The sequence below is a fragment of the Pinus tabuliformis genome, chromosome 2_1, assembly GCF_031772625.1.
Source record: "Pinus tabuliformis cultivar Carrire ecotype Pingquan chromosome 2_1, CPIR1, whole genome shotgun sequence".
NCBI lineage: Eukaryota > Viridiplantae > Streptophyta > Pinopsida > Pinales > Pinaceae > Pinus > Pinus tabuliformis.
In genome coordinates this window covers 228,053,667-228,068,515 of record NC_142299.1, presented here as the reverse complement: position 1 = coordinate 228,068,515, position 14,849 = coordinate 228,053,667, and the positions used below count along the sequence as shown (strand labels likewise).

The 14,849-nt window shown below is 37.4% G+C and overlaps 2 protein-coding genes across 2 annotated transcripts; both read right to left on the bottom strand.

Moving 5' to 3' along the window:
• Nucleotides 1–1,995: 1,995 nt before the first annotated feature.
• LOC149199559 (NDR1/HIN1-like protein 26) lies at nt 1,996–2,559 on the bottom strand. The gene has a single exon (XM_089400615.1). The coding sequence runs from the start codon at nt 2,557–2,559 to the stop codon at nt 1,996–1,998; it is 564 nt and encodes a 187-aa protein (XP_089256741.1).
• A 4,246-nt stretch (nt 2,560–6,805) lies between these two features.
• Nucleotides 6,806–14,268, bottom strand: LOC149199558 (zinc finger CCCH domain-containing protein 19-like). Its single transcript, XM_089400614.1, has 3 exons — nt 14,043–14,268; nt 13,382–13,932; nt 6,806–7,495 (listed from the first exon to the last, which is right to left on the bottom strand). Exons 1-3 carry the CDS (start codon nt 14,266–14,268, stop codon nt 6,806–6,808), a joined length of 1,467 nt encoding a protein of 488 aa, XP_089256740.1.
• Between the last annotated feature and the right edge of the window lie 581 nt (nt 14,269–14,849).

The following is a 14,849-nucleotide window of genomic DNA, read 5'->3' as shown; positions in this document are numbered from 1 at the left end:
ATTGATCATGGTGAATCCCCTACAAATCATGGTCACCCTCTTATTATCGTTTCTTCTGATCAAGATTGATGGAAGTGGGATTCATGGTTTTATTGCTATACAATTTTGGGTTTATGCAATCTACAACTATGGTTCTTCTATGGTGGCTTGTTTACAATCTTAGGAGTGAAGTGAATTGTGCTATTATTATGCTTATTGACTATCAGAAGACTTCATGTTCTATTTTGAAGTCCTCAAAGTCAAAGTTGGTATCCTTTGGTTTCTATGTGAATTTGAGGGACTCTATTTTTGGCACTAGGTTCTTGAGTTGACCGTGGTTGATTTTCTATTATGGGTTGTTGGATATAACTTATATGCTTCTTGATGGAATGTTGCGTTTGCTATTAATTTTATGTGGTCTATTCTATGCTTTGTTGTATTTCTTTTTCTCAATTAACACACTTAGCGGCATGGTATACTTTACAGTATGGTGTTATCTTATCTCTTCTCTCTTGCAATATGACTTATGGTTCATGGTTGTATTATTCTGAGGTTGACGAATATTATTTGAACCACAAGATCTACACAAGCAGTTTTCTACAAAACTTTATTGGCTAATCTTACTTGATATGTGTTGCTTCCTTTGGACATCGTTTGGATTCTTCATGGTTCTTGGAGTTTGTCGCCTACGACCTAGTGGCTTTATGGAGCCTCTGCTTATTGCGTACCATTTGAAGAGGCTATTATGGGAGTCAATGATCTTGTTCATTTTTTCTCTATGTTTGGTTTTCCTTAGTGTATTGGGATTGAAGTCAATCTATTATTAATGTATGTTGTACTTTCTATGTATGGGCTACAAATCTGGTTAATCATGTACTGCATAGTAACTTTTGCTTTGGACTTGGTATGGGGGATAGTAGAGATTTCAGTTTCCTTAAATTCTCTAAATTGTTTGAGTGAAAATGATGATAATCTCTATGTAATTCTCTATTTTCCTTATTAAGATAACCAACATCAATTAATTAGTTAGTTAGTTTATATATATATAATTATAATTTTGCCAAAAACTTAAAAGAAAAAAATACTTATTAAAGCTGAAATACTATTTAAAATCTTAATTTTAAATTTTAAATAATTACAATAATATAAATTATATCGAAAAGTAAATAAATCGATAGAGACAAAATAATACTTATTCAAACTCAAATATTTATTATACATTAAATAAAAATAAAATTTACATCAATTTAAAATTAGGCTTAATTTTAAATGATTACAATAACATATATTATATGTAAAAAAACTATTTTTATTATCTTGTGAATTGTGTACAGCGCTCTTACAACAGGAATCGAAAGATATACCAATATAATAGCTTGTGACATTATAATTACACAGAGAAAAATAGCGCAAGGGCATGACATGGATACCAATACAGTTTACTACCTGACAGCTTCAGAGACAATAGTATCACATGAATCAAGGGGCTTGCTCTCCATTGCCTTAGAAACTGGTTTACTTTGGTCACAATATCTTATATTTGTTTTATCCATTTATTCAATATTTCATGCTTGTTTTGTTCATTTATTCAATATTTCATGCTTGTTTTGTTCATTTATTCGCAGTAGTTAGAACAGATGAGATATTGATCACTGAGGTATCTCAAATTGCTTTACATTACTTATCTCTCAAGAAAATGTGTAGAAATAGCTGTTGATGGGCAGAAATGAGCAAGAACCAGATATGTCAAATTGCTTTTGTAGCAATAGCTTTGGATGAGTTAGAAATGAGCACAAGGGACCAGATATAAGAGAGTTATAAATATACATGTTTAGCAAATACTAAATCATGCTTACATCAATGTTTATGATATCACTTCTTATTTGAGAAAATCGAATTTGGGTAACGAAAATTCTAATCATTTTTCATAATATGCAGAAGTTGAATTTGGATAAAGAAGATCCTAATCATTTCTGGTAAGATGTGAAGACACCAATCATTCTTCCCAACAACCACTCAAGTTTTATCTCTACAGAGATGGAAAGAAAACTTAGTGAATGTACTATGACGAGGAATACTGAAATGAGCACTGCATTCCACCACAAACTTAAAACGCTGCCTTACCCATTTCATGAGCTTCACTATCGATCTTCCATGGATTCTGATCTGCACTCTGAGAACTCTTTCTCCCACTCCCTGCTGCAGCCTCTCCCACGTGAAGGTATCCAAGGGGATTGACTCATTCAACCCATAAACAGCCATTATGGTGCTAGTCTGAAGGCTTTTCTGATAAAATGGCTCTATAACATACTCTCCCCCGACCTGCACACCTTCCAGCATAAGGGCACCAATGTGAATCTCTTCATAGAATATCGCTCTTTTTTTTATAGGATTGTGCGCTAGGATTTTCACCTCCATCTTCGTCTTGAGGCAGGCAGCTGCCCCATCACAGTCACTGGCTCTTGAGGCGTCCAGTTCTTTGATGTGGATCTCTTTGAGTCCCCACTGAGGAGCCTGTGGGTGGAGGGTTATCAGCAGAATCAGCAGGGTCAGGCCTATACCAAAAACCAGGGCTATCATGAACGTGAGAATCCAGAATACAGTTCTGTTCACTCGACTATGTATCAATATTGGATGAGTTGCAATACCATCCAAGAAATCCAAACACCTCCTCATCTTCATGTTCTTGAAGGCCAACTTGAAAAAAAAATGCACAAGAAATGATATGTATACACATACATATATACACACAAGGGATGGTAAACGTATATATATAGATGGCAAGGGATGGTAAACGTATATACATAGATAGCAGCGGAGTGTGGTTGTGCTTCGGCCCTACATGTGCAGAGAGTGCTAAATACACTAGCGCGTTTGCAGAGTGCATATCCAATCAACAAAACCACTTTGACTGTGCTATGCTGGTATTAGGTATAATAATGAGAGTACTGATGATATTGCAGATGATTGTGCAGCGCATTTGAGATAATAACTAAATTAAGAAACCACTTCACGCCTTTAGGAAGCATTGATAACTGATAACATTTTTTTAGTTAGTATTCTATATTTGTTTTTGGAGTTTCATCTGCTCATATTTATAGTGCTATGTTTCTGTTACCTTTGGAAGAAGCTTAAACGTCTCTTCGCAGAAGTTTGTCAGATTTATAATAATAATAATAAAATGTCAATGACAATGAGAACATCCTTACTTTTTCGAAATCTGATACTTACACATATAATATTCAGCAAAAATTATCATTAAAATTTTAGTAATTATTATTATAGTAATTATTATTATTTTTTAATCATAGAAGATAGAGATTTAATATTAAAAGAATAGGGTAGAATTGTAATGTATAAAAATATTATTTATCTTTTTTTTTTCTCTCTCTGAGTAAATGTAATAAATCTACAAATTTACAAGAGAAGTTTATTAAATTGAGGGATGTTGTTCAATATATGGTTTTAAACATTATATTATTTGAAAAAATATAATATATATAATAAAATAAACTTATCTTAAATTGTAATCACTAGATCAAGTTCACTTCCTAGACCAAATTGTTAGTGGTTGTAACTCTAAATCAAAGAGTAGTGATAATAGTTTTCCAAACACCATCATACCATTTTTCTCTAGTCTCTTGTTAGGTCAGAGGACATGGATACTAGAGAAGGGGCCACTAGTACACTATTGGAGTTAGAGAAGTTGTCATCAAATACCACAAAGTGTATAATATCCAAGTGAAGGTCCAAATGAACCATGGAAGGGCCAAATTAGCCATGATATGTGCAACCAAATGCTACAAGGAGGCCAAGGCTAAGGTTATTTCCACATGCCTAATCCTAAGAACAAATAGAGTGGCATGGGATTCAATTTCCTATTCAAGGAGATTGGTCCCTTGTTCTTGGTGCAAAGTTTTTTCATTATTGATTGGAGACCATATGCTCTTCAAATCACTCTTGCCACTATGTAGCTTGAACAACCAAGCATGCCACCAAGCCTTGCAGTTATTTGACATCATATATCCATTAATAAAGTCATTTTTCTAGGGCTGTTCAGCTCACAGAGACCACAACATCAAGGATAGTGATCCATAGCCCTGGCCATCTTCCCACCCTTACTCAAGTCTATCCCCATAGCCTATGATACCTCCAAATTCTTCATGAAGGCATAGCAATGTCATGCACTTCAACCCCAATTATAAAATCAGATTCATAAGGGAACTTAGGTGAGGGGAGTGATAAATTGATAATACTTATGCATTCCAATGAATTCAACACCTAGGAGCCTTAATAGCCATGGTATAGTTCTTCAACATACTAAATGGAGGAACAAGTTTGCAAGGCAAGAAGATGTAAGACCAATTAACTTTACTCAACTATGTCATTTTCATGACAAGACAAAAGTGTCGTAAAGAGTCTTCATGCTATTGTCATATATCATCATGGGGGTACATGTGAATGTGATCACACTCACACCCCTTCCCCAACCCACCCTGCATTGGGCCCCCTTTTGTAATGCCCCACTTAAATCTTATCCTACAAATTGTGTTAATATTTACATTATCTGAAAATATTGAGAAAGATTGGTCTAAAATAAATTTATGATTTCCATTATTCAAATTCCCCACTTACCTTCTCAATTTGAATATTGTGTAGGATATGGTCTCCTTCCATTAATTCAAAATATATTTATTCATTCACATACCCCAATGTACCCTCACATTTACTAAGGAGAAGACATGGTGCTCTCCATGTAAGCACATTTCACATTCCCCAATGTACCCTCACATGGGAGAAGAGATAGTCCTCTCCATCTTATCATCAATATATATTTATTCATTTCACATTCCCCAATGTACCCTCACATTTACTAAGGAGAAGACATGGTCCTCTCCATGTAATTACACTTCACATTCCCAAATGTACTTTTCAGATTTACTTGGGAGAAGACATGATCCTTTCCCATTAAATTCTCAGTTTTATATTCATATCACAATTCCAAATGTACTCCTAGCTTAGAAGAGAAGTCAACCAAGGATGGGTGAGAGTTAATGACATTAATGAGAGGTGGTTGAAGAAAGAGGGTATAAAAAGGGAAGGGGGAAGGAAGAAAGGGGGGAGAGTCTTGCTTAGGATTGTGGGGGTTGGTTGTGATTGTTTGGCCTTGTTATGATTTTGGGAGACCTTGGAAACCTGTGGAGGTTTCTTGGGTTTGAGAGGAGGAAAGTATCATTATCTAGTTTTGCACATTCTTCTTGAGGACACACTATATCTGGTTGGACTTGGGCACGGAGGGCTAGGGAACCTGTGGAGGTTTCCTGGGCTAGGAATTTATTTCCTAGTTGGCTGGGAGGTAAATCCGGTTGGGTCGGCCAGAAGGAGCGTTCAGCTGGAGCTATCAGACAAAGGTATCATCATCAATCGCCGGAACAGGTATTTTTCCATGGATTACTATTGTTAAGTTGATATCAATGGAATGGTCACCTTAATTTATGTTGCTTATGATAAAATGATAAGATGTTAAATGTTTAAAGCTATGTGAAAAGATCAGCAAGCTCCTTTTAGTATTTATAAATTAACAGGAAAATAGATCTGTTAGTGTATAACAAAATAGAGGCTCTAATAATAGGATTCGGGTTCTTACATAATGGTATCAGAGCTTTAGTTCACAATCTGGGCCCAAAACCCACTAAACCCAAATTCCGTTGTATGAATTTGTAACCCTCATAAGGACTCATAATTCTAATATATAGATTCTTCAAATTTGCCCACCAAAGCCCACCTTGCACCCATTTACAGATCTTAAATTGCCTCATCATAAACCTGATTTCTGGACTTGGAAATGTTTATAGTAAGGGAGTAACTCTTACACCGGTATGAGCGCCTCTCAGAGTATGGTATCGGTGTCTGTTTAACTATTTATGAATTTGCAGACATAGAAAGGTGAGTGGCGAAGATATAGAGTCCAGGTTTAAACAGCGGAAGTTATTAAAACCCCGCACTGTTTTATGGAGGGCAGCCATTTCTTGTTATGAGCGCCTCTCAGAGTATGGTATCGGTGTCTGTTTAACTATTTATGAATTTGCAGACATAGAAAGGTGAGTGGCGAAGATATAGAGTCCAGGTTTAAACAACGGAAATTATTAAAACCCCGCACTGTTTTATGGAGGGCAGTCATTTCTTGTTGTTGACGGAGAACCTGATTGAGATGAAAAGCCCTCGACATCATGGATTCTCAGGGCAGAAATCAGTGATTTCGTGATGAAATTGCGCTGGTTCGATTATCTTCTAGTCTTCTCCAAAACGAGCAAATAAAATTTGAGGTGGGTAGCACTCCTCCCGCAGGTTTTGTCATGACAATCAATAAGGCAATCAATGTTACAGTCTATATAAACATGGCTGTGCGCAGCAGAAGCCGCAGTATTAACTTTTCATGGAGGCGTTTGGTCACCCTGGCCTGCTTGTTTAGATTGGGACTGTTGGGTTTGCTTATACTTCTCCTTATACCAAAAGGGTTTTCGCAGGTTGCCCTTAGGGAAGCTATTCCCATTTTGTTCCCACTGTTGAGGATCCTAGGGGTGTTTTTGTGGTTCTCCATGTTGCGCCTATGTTCGATTTATGTATGTCTTGACAGCGCCTCGTTGATCCGAGATGTTTTCCACATCCGCTTCAGGTCAATCTTCTGCCGTACACGGTAATAGGTAGAGTGGTCAAATCTCTCCCTCGTTCGTTATCTAGTTTGCGTCACTCGAATTGAACTAGGTAGTTTCCAGAGCGTCCCAGCCATGGTTATTCCCGTGTAGCATCCGGCTTTGTTTAGAACCTATCCCTCACTCACAGTTGGTCGATGAACAAGTCCACATCTTACACTCTGCCGCAGGCGCTTACACTCCTCCTCGGTAAAGTCCTGATTAGACACTGCATCGATGGATACATCCTCCTTTTTTGTCAAATTCAAGATTTCAAGAATAATATCTGTTATCTTTCTCCCTGTATTATAAGCATCCACAACCTTCTTTGTACCGACAACTTGAACAAGCCGGTAATACACCTCTTGCCGATTCCCTCCATATATTCTTATCCGCACGAAAGAACCAACAATTTTGGCATTGAAGCTCGTAAGATCTTCCAGCAAATCTTCAATTAAAGTACGCCGCATGTAAATTAACCCAATATTATGTACATTTATTGCAGCAAAATCATTTGGATTAGATCTTGGTACTTTATCATCCATCTTTTTGCGTGACTTGCGCCTTTTATCAGTCACACTCTTGCCAACTTTCTCCCTACTGTCATCAAGTTCAATATTGTAATCATTATCAGTTGGAGACCCTTGACTTAAATGTGTTGAGTTTCCTTCCACAAAACATGACTGCTTTGAAGGAAGGTGTGACTCAAGAAGCTTTAACATCTCAAACTGTCCCACAGTAGGTTTTCCAAATAGGTTGCGCAATCTCTCATCACAAATAATCAGACTTCTCTTGCGAGGATCCTGAAGCCTATTGTTGGGTCCCTATAATACTAGTGATTGCCCCATTACTATTGTAGTTATACCCCTTATTTATATTGTTGTGCCCCTATTACCCCCATATTGTTATTTCTGTGCCCCATAGAATCCCTCTATTGTTATTTTTGTGGCTTTATATTATTATTGTTAGGTCGGCTGGATTATATTGTGACTCCTTAGACTCCTATATATAGAAAGGAGGTTTTGTCATTTGTATCATCCAAGAATTGTTCATTTATGTAATGTAAAGGAGGTTTCCCCCTCGAAGAGGCTGAATTCTAAGGCGTTGATCTATCTTTTCTATCTTTTCTTGAGCTGGTTTCATAACATTTGGTATCAGAGCTTTGGATTCTAGGGTTTCGCTGCTCCAAACAGGTCATCGTGGCATTTTCGCTATAACTTTTTTTCTGTGACGTTTCAGAAGTCGCAAAAAAAACCCATTTGAGAAGGAATCGCGATGAACCTTGGGTCCGAATTTCAGATCTTTTCGCACAATATTTGCGAAGATATGATCTGAGGAAGTTGGTCTTTTTGCAGACTCCTGAATTACATTCAAAACAGGTGACCTGGGGAAAATCGTCATAACTTTCTCTCTGGGGATCAGATTGAAATTTCGTAAGAAGGTACAGAAAGAGGACGGACTGTAGTTTCTTGTATGTGTGTTTCAGATTCAAAGGTTGAAACAGTGACTCGTGGCACGTCGTACAAGTTCGCTCTACTGAACCAGTCTAAAAGCAAGTCACTGTGGGAGATTTCACATAACTCTTACTTGGAGAATCCAATTTGGCTCAGACTTGTGGCATTGGAAAGAGGACACAGAAGGCTACTACAGGTAGCAATTTCAGAACTGGATGATCCGAAATTACAGAGATACATCAGATTCAATATCAGGCTTCTATAAAGTGAAAAAAGGTGTGTAGTTTTTTTTTTAAATTTTTATGTAAGCTTGGTTTAACGGAATTCAAAGGGCATAGTAAAGCATTATTATCGGTAACTGATGCCCCGAGGAAAGAAAATGCAAACACCTAGTAAGGAACCTGAAAGCTCTAGCATGACTCATGAAGAAGAGGAAGAAATGCTACATGATATATCAAAATTACAAGAACAAGTGCAACAAATGTCACGCTCACAAAAGCTAACAGAAGCTAAGATAAGTGGCGTGGAATCTAAGATAAATGGAGTGGAATCTAAGATAAAGGGCATGGAAGCTAAGATGGAAGATTCGATGGTAAATTTGAAGATAGATTTGAAGACAGACATGGAAGAATTGAAGAAGTTGCTACAAGAAAGGGTCACTAATGGTGAAAAGGTAGTAAAGGAAACTCATGATGAGAACAAAAGAAATGTTAATCATGATTCCATAGACTCTAATGTTGGATCAAAGACTCACCATGTTCCAAAAATCGATATGAGGAAGTTTGATGGCAAGGATCCCGCCACATGGATATTACAGATGGAGCAATTCTTCGATCTCAATAATGTGCAAAACACACAAAAGGTACGTATGGCAACTTTATATTTGGAACCAAATCAGTTTGTATGGTATCAATGGCTTTGTTCTCGTAAACAATTTATCACTTGGGCAATTTTTACGGAAGAATTGATAGCACATTATGAGGATACAAAAAGCAACACTTTTTTTAGCCAATTGATAAGTCTCAAACAAAAGGGTTCAATAATGGAGCACATTGAGGAGTTCCAAAAATTGAACATAAGGGTAAAAGATATTCCAGAGGAGCATAGGATTGATGTGTTCATAGGGTCTTTAAAGGATAATATCCAACATGATGTGCGCCTTTGGGAACCTGATTCATTAGAGAAGGCATTCAGGTTAGCAAGAAAAATGGAAAGCAAAATTATGGCAACTAGGAAGCATACCATTCACAACTATAAAGATGGAAGTGTTGTTGCCCATAGTCTTCCACAACCTACAAGGTTGACACCACAACAATTGGAAGAAAAAAGAGCAAAAGGGCTTTGTTACAATTGTGATAGCAAATACACAAAAGGTCATAAGTGTGCTGAGAAGAAATTATTCTACATAGATTGTGAAGAGGAAGAAGAAAAGGAGCAAGAAAGGTCAAAAGAAGAGGATATATTCCAGGAACAAAGCCTAGATGAAGAACAAATAAATCCGACCATATCTTGTAATGCATTGGCGGGAATTACCACTCCTCAAACCATCAAGATAGAAGGACAAATCAAGAAGAAAAAGGTAATAGTGTTGATTGATTCAGGAAGCACCCACAATTTTATTCATTGTAGGGTAGCAAAAGAATTGAATTGCTTCCTATATCCAGCACCAGAGTGTCAAGTGATGATTGCAAATGGAGGAACAATAAATTGTTCTGGAAAGTGCCATAATATCAAGCTATCCATGGGAGAATATGTATTGACTAGCCCAATGCTTTCCATTCCAATGGGAGGTGCTGATGTTGTACTAGGAGTCCAATGGCTACAATCCTTGGGTACAATAGCTTTTAATTTTCAAGAACTTTTCATGAAATTTTCTGTGGAAGGAAAGGAAGTTGAATTAAGGGGTATTGCAGGGAAACCAGGAAAGATAATCAGCTCTAATGGCATGACAAAGCTTCTAAAAAAGGAGCAAAGAGGTGTAATTGCACAATTATGTTCGCTAGATGTTTCCACATTGGAATCATCTATTTCTCCAGATCTCCAAAAAGTCCTGGACAATCATTCCAAGGTATTTGAGACTCCCAAAGGTCTCCCACCTATGCGTGATCATGATCATGCTATTCATCTGATTCCAGGAAGTGTTCCTCCAAACATCAGGCCGTACAGATATCCATATGTCCAAAAAAGTGAAATTGAACGTATGGTTGCAGAAATGCTAGAGGCTGGTATAATTCAACCGAGTCAAAGTTCTTTCTCAGCTCCAGTAGTATTGGTGCACAAGAAGGATGGATCATGGCGCATGTGTCCAGATTATAGGGAGCTCAACAAGCTCACTATTAAAGATAAGTTCCCCATTCCTGTCATTGATGAATTACTGGATGAATTGCATGGATCAATTTACTTCACCAAGTTGGATCTTCGTTCGGGATATCATCAAATCAGAATGAAGATTGAAGACATTCCGAAAACGACATTTAGAACTCATGAGGGTCATTATGAATTTTTGGTCATGCCTTTTGGCCTTACCAATGCACCTTCAACATTTCAAGGTTTGATGAATTCAATTTTCAAACCATTCCTTAGAAAATTTGTGTTAGTATTTTTTGATGATATACTAATCTACAGCAAGTCTTGGAAGGATCATGTTGAACATGTTGACAAGGTGCTACAACTATTGGAGGAGAAACAATTATATGCAAAAAGATCCAAATGTTTCTTTGGAGTCCAGGAGGTGGAATATTTGGGTCATATTGTATCTCATGAAGGAGTTAAGGTAGACCCTAGCAAAATTAAAGCCATTAAGGAATGGAAAATCCCCACATCCATAAAGCATCTGCGAGGATTTCTTGGGTTGACAGGGTATTATCGCAAGTTTGTTAAGAATTATGGGAGAATAGCAGCACCTCTAACAACATTATTGAAGAAAGATTCATTTTCATGGACTCCGGAAGCAACAAAGGCCTTTGAACATCTTAAAGAGGCAATGTGCCAAGCACCGGTCTTAGCTACACCGGACTTCACAAAAACCTTTATTGTGGAATGTGATGCTTCAGGAAATGGAATTGGTGCTGTTCTAATGCAAGATGAAAGACCCATTGCTTTTGAAAGTCGTCCAATCAAGGGAAAGTTTTTAAGCAAAGCTATTTATGAGAAGGAAATGTTGGCAATACTCCATGCACTTAAGAAATGGCGACCCTACCTAATGGGAAGACACTTCAAGGTAAAAACGGATCATGATAGCCTTAAATACTTTTTAGAACAAAGATTATCCTCTGAAGAGCAACAAAAGTGGGTCACAAAGATGTTGGGTTATGACTTTGAAATCATCTACAAAAAAGGGAAGCAAAATGTGGTGGCAGATGCACTCTCAAGAAAGGATGAGGATGTGGAAGCATTGTTGTGTGCCATTTCTATTATCCAACCAGATTGGATAAACGAAGCAAGGGAGGAATGGAAGAATGACGAAGAAGTGTGGGCACTTATTCGAAAGCTACAACAAGATTCCAGTACTTCTGATACATTTAGCTGGCAAAATGATTCGTTATGGTACAAAGATCGCTTATACCTCTGTAAGAATTCCCAGCTAAAACAAAAGATTCTTATGGAATTGCACACTTCTCCCTTAGGAGGGCACTCAGGATTTTTAAAAACTTACCACAGGGTTAAGAAGGAATTTTTTTGGGATGGCCTTAAATCAGATATTCAAAAGTTTGTGGCGGAATGTTTGGTTTGCCAACAAAATAAAGTTGAAACAATTAAGACACCGGGTCTATTACAACCTTTATCCATTCCAAGCCAACGTTGGGAGGAGGTTTCAATGGATTTTATCACAGGTTTACCCAAGTCTGAGGGAAAGAGTGTCATCATGGTGGTAGTTGACAGACTTACCAAGTATGCACACTTTTGTGCATTATCACATCCATTTAAAGCCAGTACAGTTTCTACTGCATTTATGGAAACAGTTCAAAAGCTACATGGAAACCCAAAGATTATTGTAAGTGACAGAGATCCCATTTTCACTGGAAATTTTTGGACAGAATTATTTTCTTGTCTTGGTACTCAGTTAGCTCATAGCTCATCTTATCATCCTCAATCTGATGGGCAAACTGAGATAGTAAACAAATGTTTGGAAGGATATCTTCGTTGCTTTGTATCTGATAAACAGACACAATGGGTCAAATGGTTGCCTCTGGCTGAATGGTGGTATAACACTTCCTTCCATACAGCAACAAAAATGACCCCATTTATGGCACTTTATGGGTATCAACCACCATCCATCACATCATATTTAAGAGAAAATTCTAAGGTTCAGGCAGTGGAACATCACATCGAACATCAACAACAAGTCCTCCAACTCTTAAAGGATAACCTCGTGTTGGCACAAAATAGAATGAAACAACAGGCAGATCAACATCGCAGTGAAAGAAGTTTTGATGTAGGTGATTGGGTATTCCTACGGCTACAACCATATAAGCAAATGTCCCTAAAGCAAGCTAAGAAGGATAATAAATTATCACCAAAGTATTATGGTCCGTACAAGGTGTTGGAAAAGATTGGTACTATGGCATACAAATTGGAGCTTCCTGCAGCTTCTCGATTGCACCCAGTTTTCCATGTTTCATGTTTAAAGAAGGTTATAGGCGACAAGCTCCCAGTTCAAACAATATTGCCAGAACTTGACGAGGAAGGAAAAATTATATTGGAACCGGAAGCAGTCACAGAAACAAGAACTCGACAGCTACGAAATCGATCAATTTCAGAGTATCTTATCAAGTGGAAGAACTTATCCGCTGAAGATTCCACATGGGAGGATGAGAATTTTATGCAGAAGTATCCAGAACTGCTCAAGCGTTGAGGACAACACTTTTTTGAAGGAGAGGGGCATGTTGGGTCCCTATAATACTAGTGATTACCCCATTACTATTGTAGTTATACCCCTTATTTATATTGTTGTGCCCCTATTACCCCCATATTGTTATTTCTGTGCCCCATAGAATCCCTCTATTGTTATTTTTGTGGCTTTATATTATTATTGTTAGGTCGGCTGGATTATATTGTGACTCCTTAGACTCCTATATATAGAAAGGAGGTTTTGTCATTTGTATCATCCAAGAATTGTTCATTTATGTAATGTAAAGGAGGTTGCCCCCTCGAAGAGGCTGAATTCTAAGGCGTTGATCTATCTTTTCTATCTTTTCTTGAGCTGGTTTCATAACACCTATTCTCTTTTATATATGTTAGCAAGAGTTGTTGAACCTCAAAAAGAGAAATAGCCTTTTCAGCATCTTCTTTCAAATATCCAATAAACTCTAAAAGTTCCTTTGAAGCCCAACTGCTGAACTCTCTAGTCGAAGATATTTCTTTCCTCCTTGTCTCTTGCTCCAATCCTATATTATGCTGCTCCCCAGGCACAAACTTTCTAGACCTTCTCCTTCTCTTCCTTCCAATGTTATACTGCTCCTCAACAAACTGATTCATTTCACTGTCCGAACTAGAGACTGATGCATCAATTCCATCAAATGTCTCATCTGATTCTGCATCTTCAGTAAAATCAGCATCCTTGAAAGGATGTGTAGCCTTCATAATCTCTTCTAATGTCAAGGATAGTTTTTCCTTTAGCTCAATCCAGTAATCTTTGAACAAATACTCCCATGTCTCCTTGTCACCAAAATCTACTTTCACCCCATCTGAATTAACTTCTTTGTTTTCCTCTATCATGAGAACAAGTGGCATGCAGTTTTCAAGGGCTATCTGAAAAGTCTCAAATGACGGGAGCCAATGCCACCAATTTCTTTTACATCTGAATTCTGACCAAGACTTTGAGTTAAACATGAACAACAGAGTCCACAAGGACGTGACAGATCCAAAGAATGGCAGTTCATGGCTGTTGAAAATATTCTACCACATGATGTTTTACCTGTTCCTTGAGGACCATGGAACACATAAACTGGAGCAATCTTTCCCCTCACTATAGCATTCATGAGAGCCTGGGCAGCTAAATTGTGCCCAACCAATTCTCCAAATGTCTTTGGAACATACTTCTGAGACAAGCTCCTACACCTATCTTGAGATCTCAAACAATCACTGCCCATAATATCTTGTCCATGTCCCAAATGGCCGATCAATCTAGTTTCAGAAACCATGTCAATATTTTGTCTGAAACGAATTTTATGGTCAGCATAGAGATCTAGCTCACCTAAAAGCATTCTTCCTTGTGTATCTGTATCTGCACTTTCCTGAGACCACTATGACATCCTGATTTAAGACGGAACAATGTCTACATCCAAGTACAACTGTATGTTGCAAATCACGCACCTATCACTACTGGAATAGTTCAGGTTCAATTCCTCCTAGCGTTCATTATATTTTGAAAATGTGGCTAAACACATCTGGTTAGTATGGACTTTTACAGGTACGTGTTTTCTTCTATTTTAGAAGACCTACATGTTACTTATGTGTCTCTTTTAAATTGATTGGATATAGGTTATTATAAAAATGAGGAAAATCCTTCTCCATTTCACCTAAATGTTTCTTGTTTCTTTTAGATTATTGTATACATGTTATCTATAAAAATGAAAGAATAAATCTATAATGGTATGAATACAATAAATCTATAATGGAATGCTAAACCTCTTCTGGATTGCTGGTATTCAGGTTACTCTGTCAAAATAAAAAAAAAAAAAATCATTCATTTCACTTATGTGTTTTTTTTCTGGATGCCTTG

Excerpts from the sequence above, each read along its gene's own strand:
- LOC149199559 (XM_089400615.1), bottom strand. The coding sequence starts at position 2,559 with ATGATAGCCCTGGTTTTTGGTATAGGCCTGACCCTGCTGATTCTGCTG.
- LOC149199558 (XM_089400614.1), bottom strand. The coding sequence starts at position 14,268 with ATGGTTTCTGAAACTAGATTGATCGGCCATTTGGGACATGGACAAGAT. Across the intron at positions 13,933-14,042 it reads CCATGGTCCTCAAGGAACAG|AATTCAGATGTAAAAGAAAT; the intron begins GTAAAACATCAT and ends AGTCTTGGTCAG. Across the intron at positions 7,496-13,381 it reads AGGCTATTTCTCTTTTTGAG|GGACCCAACAATAGGCTTCA; the intron begins GTTCAACAACTC and ends CTAGTATTATAG.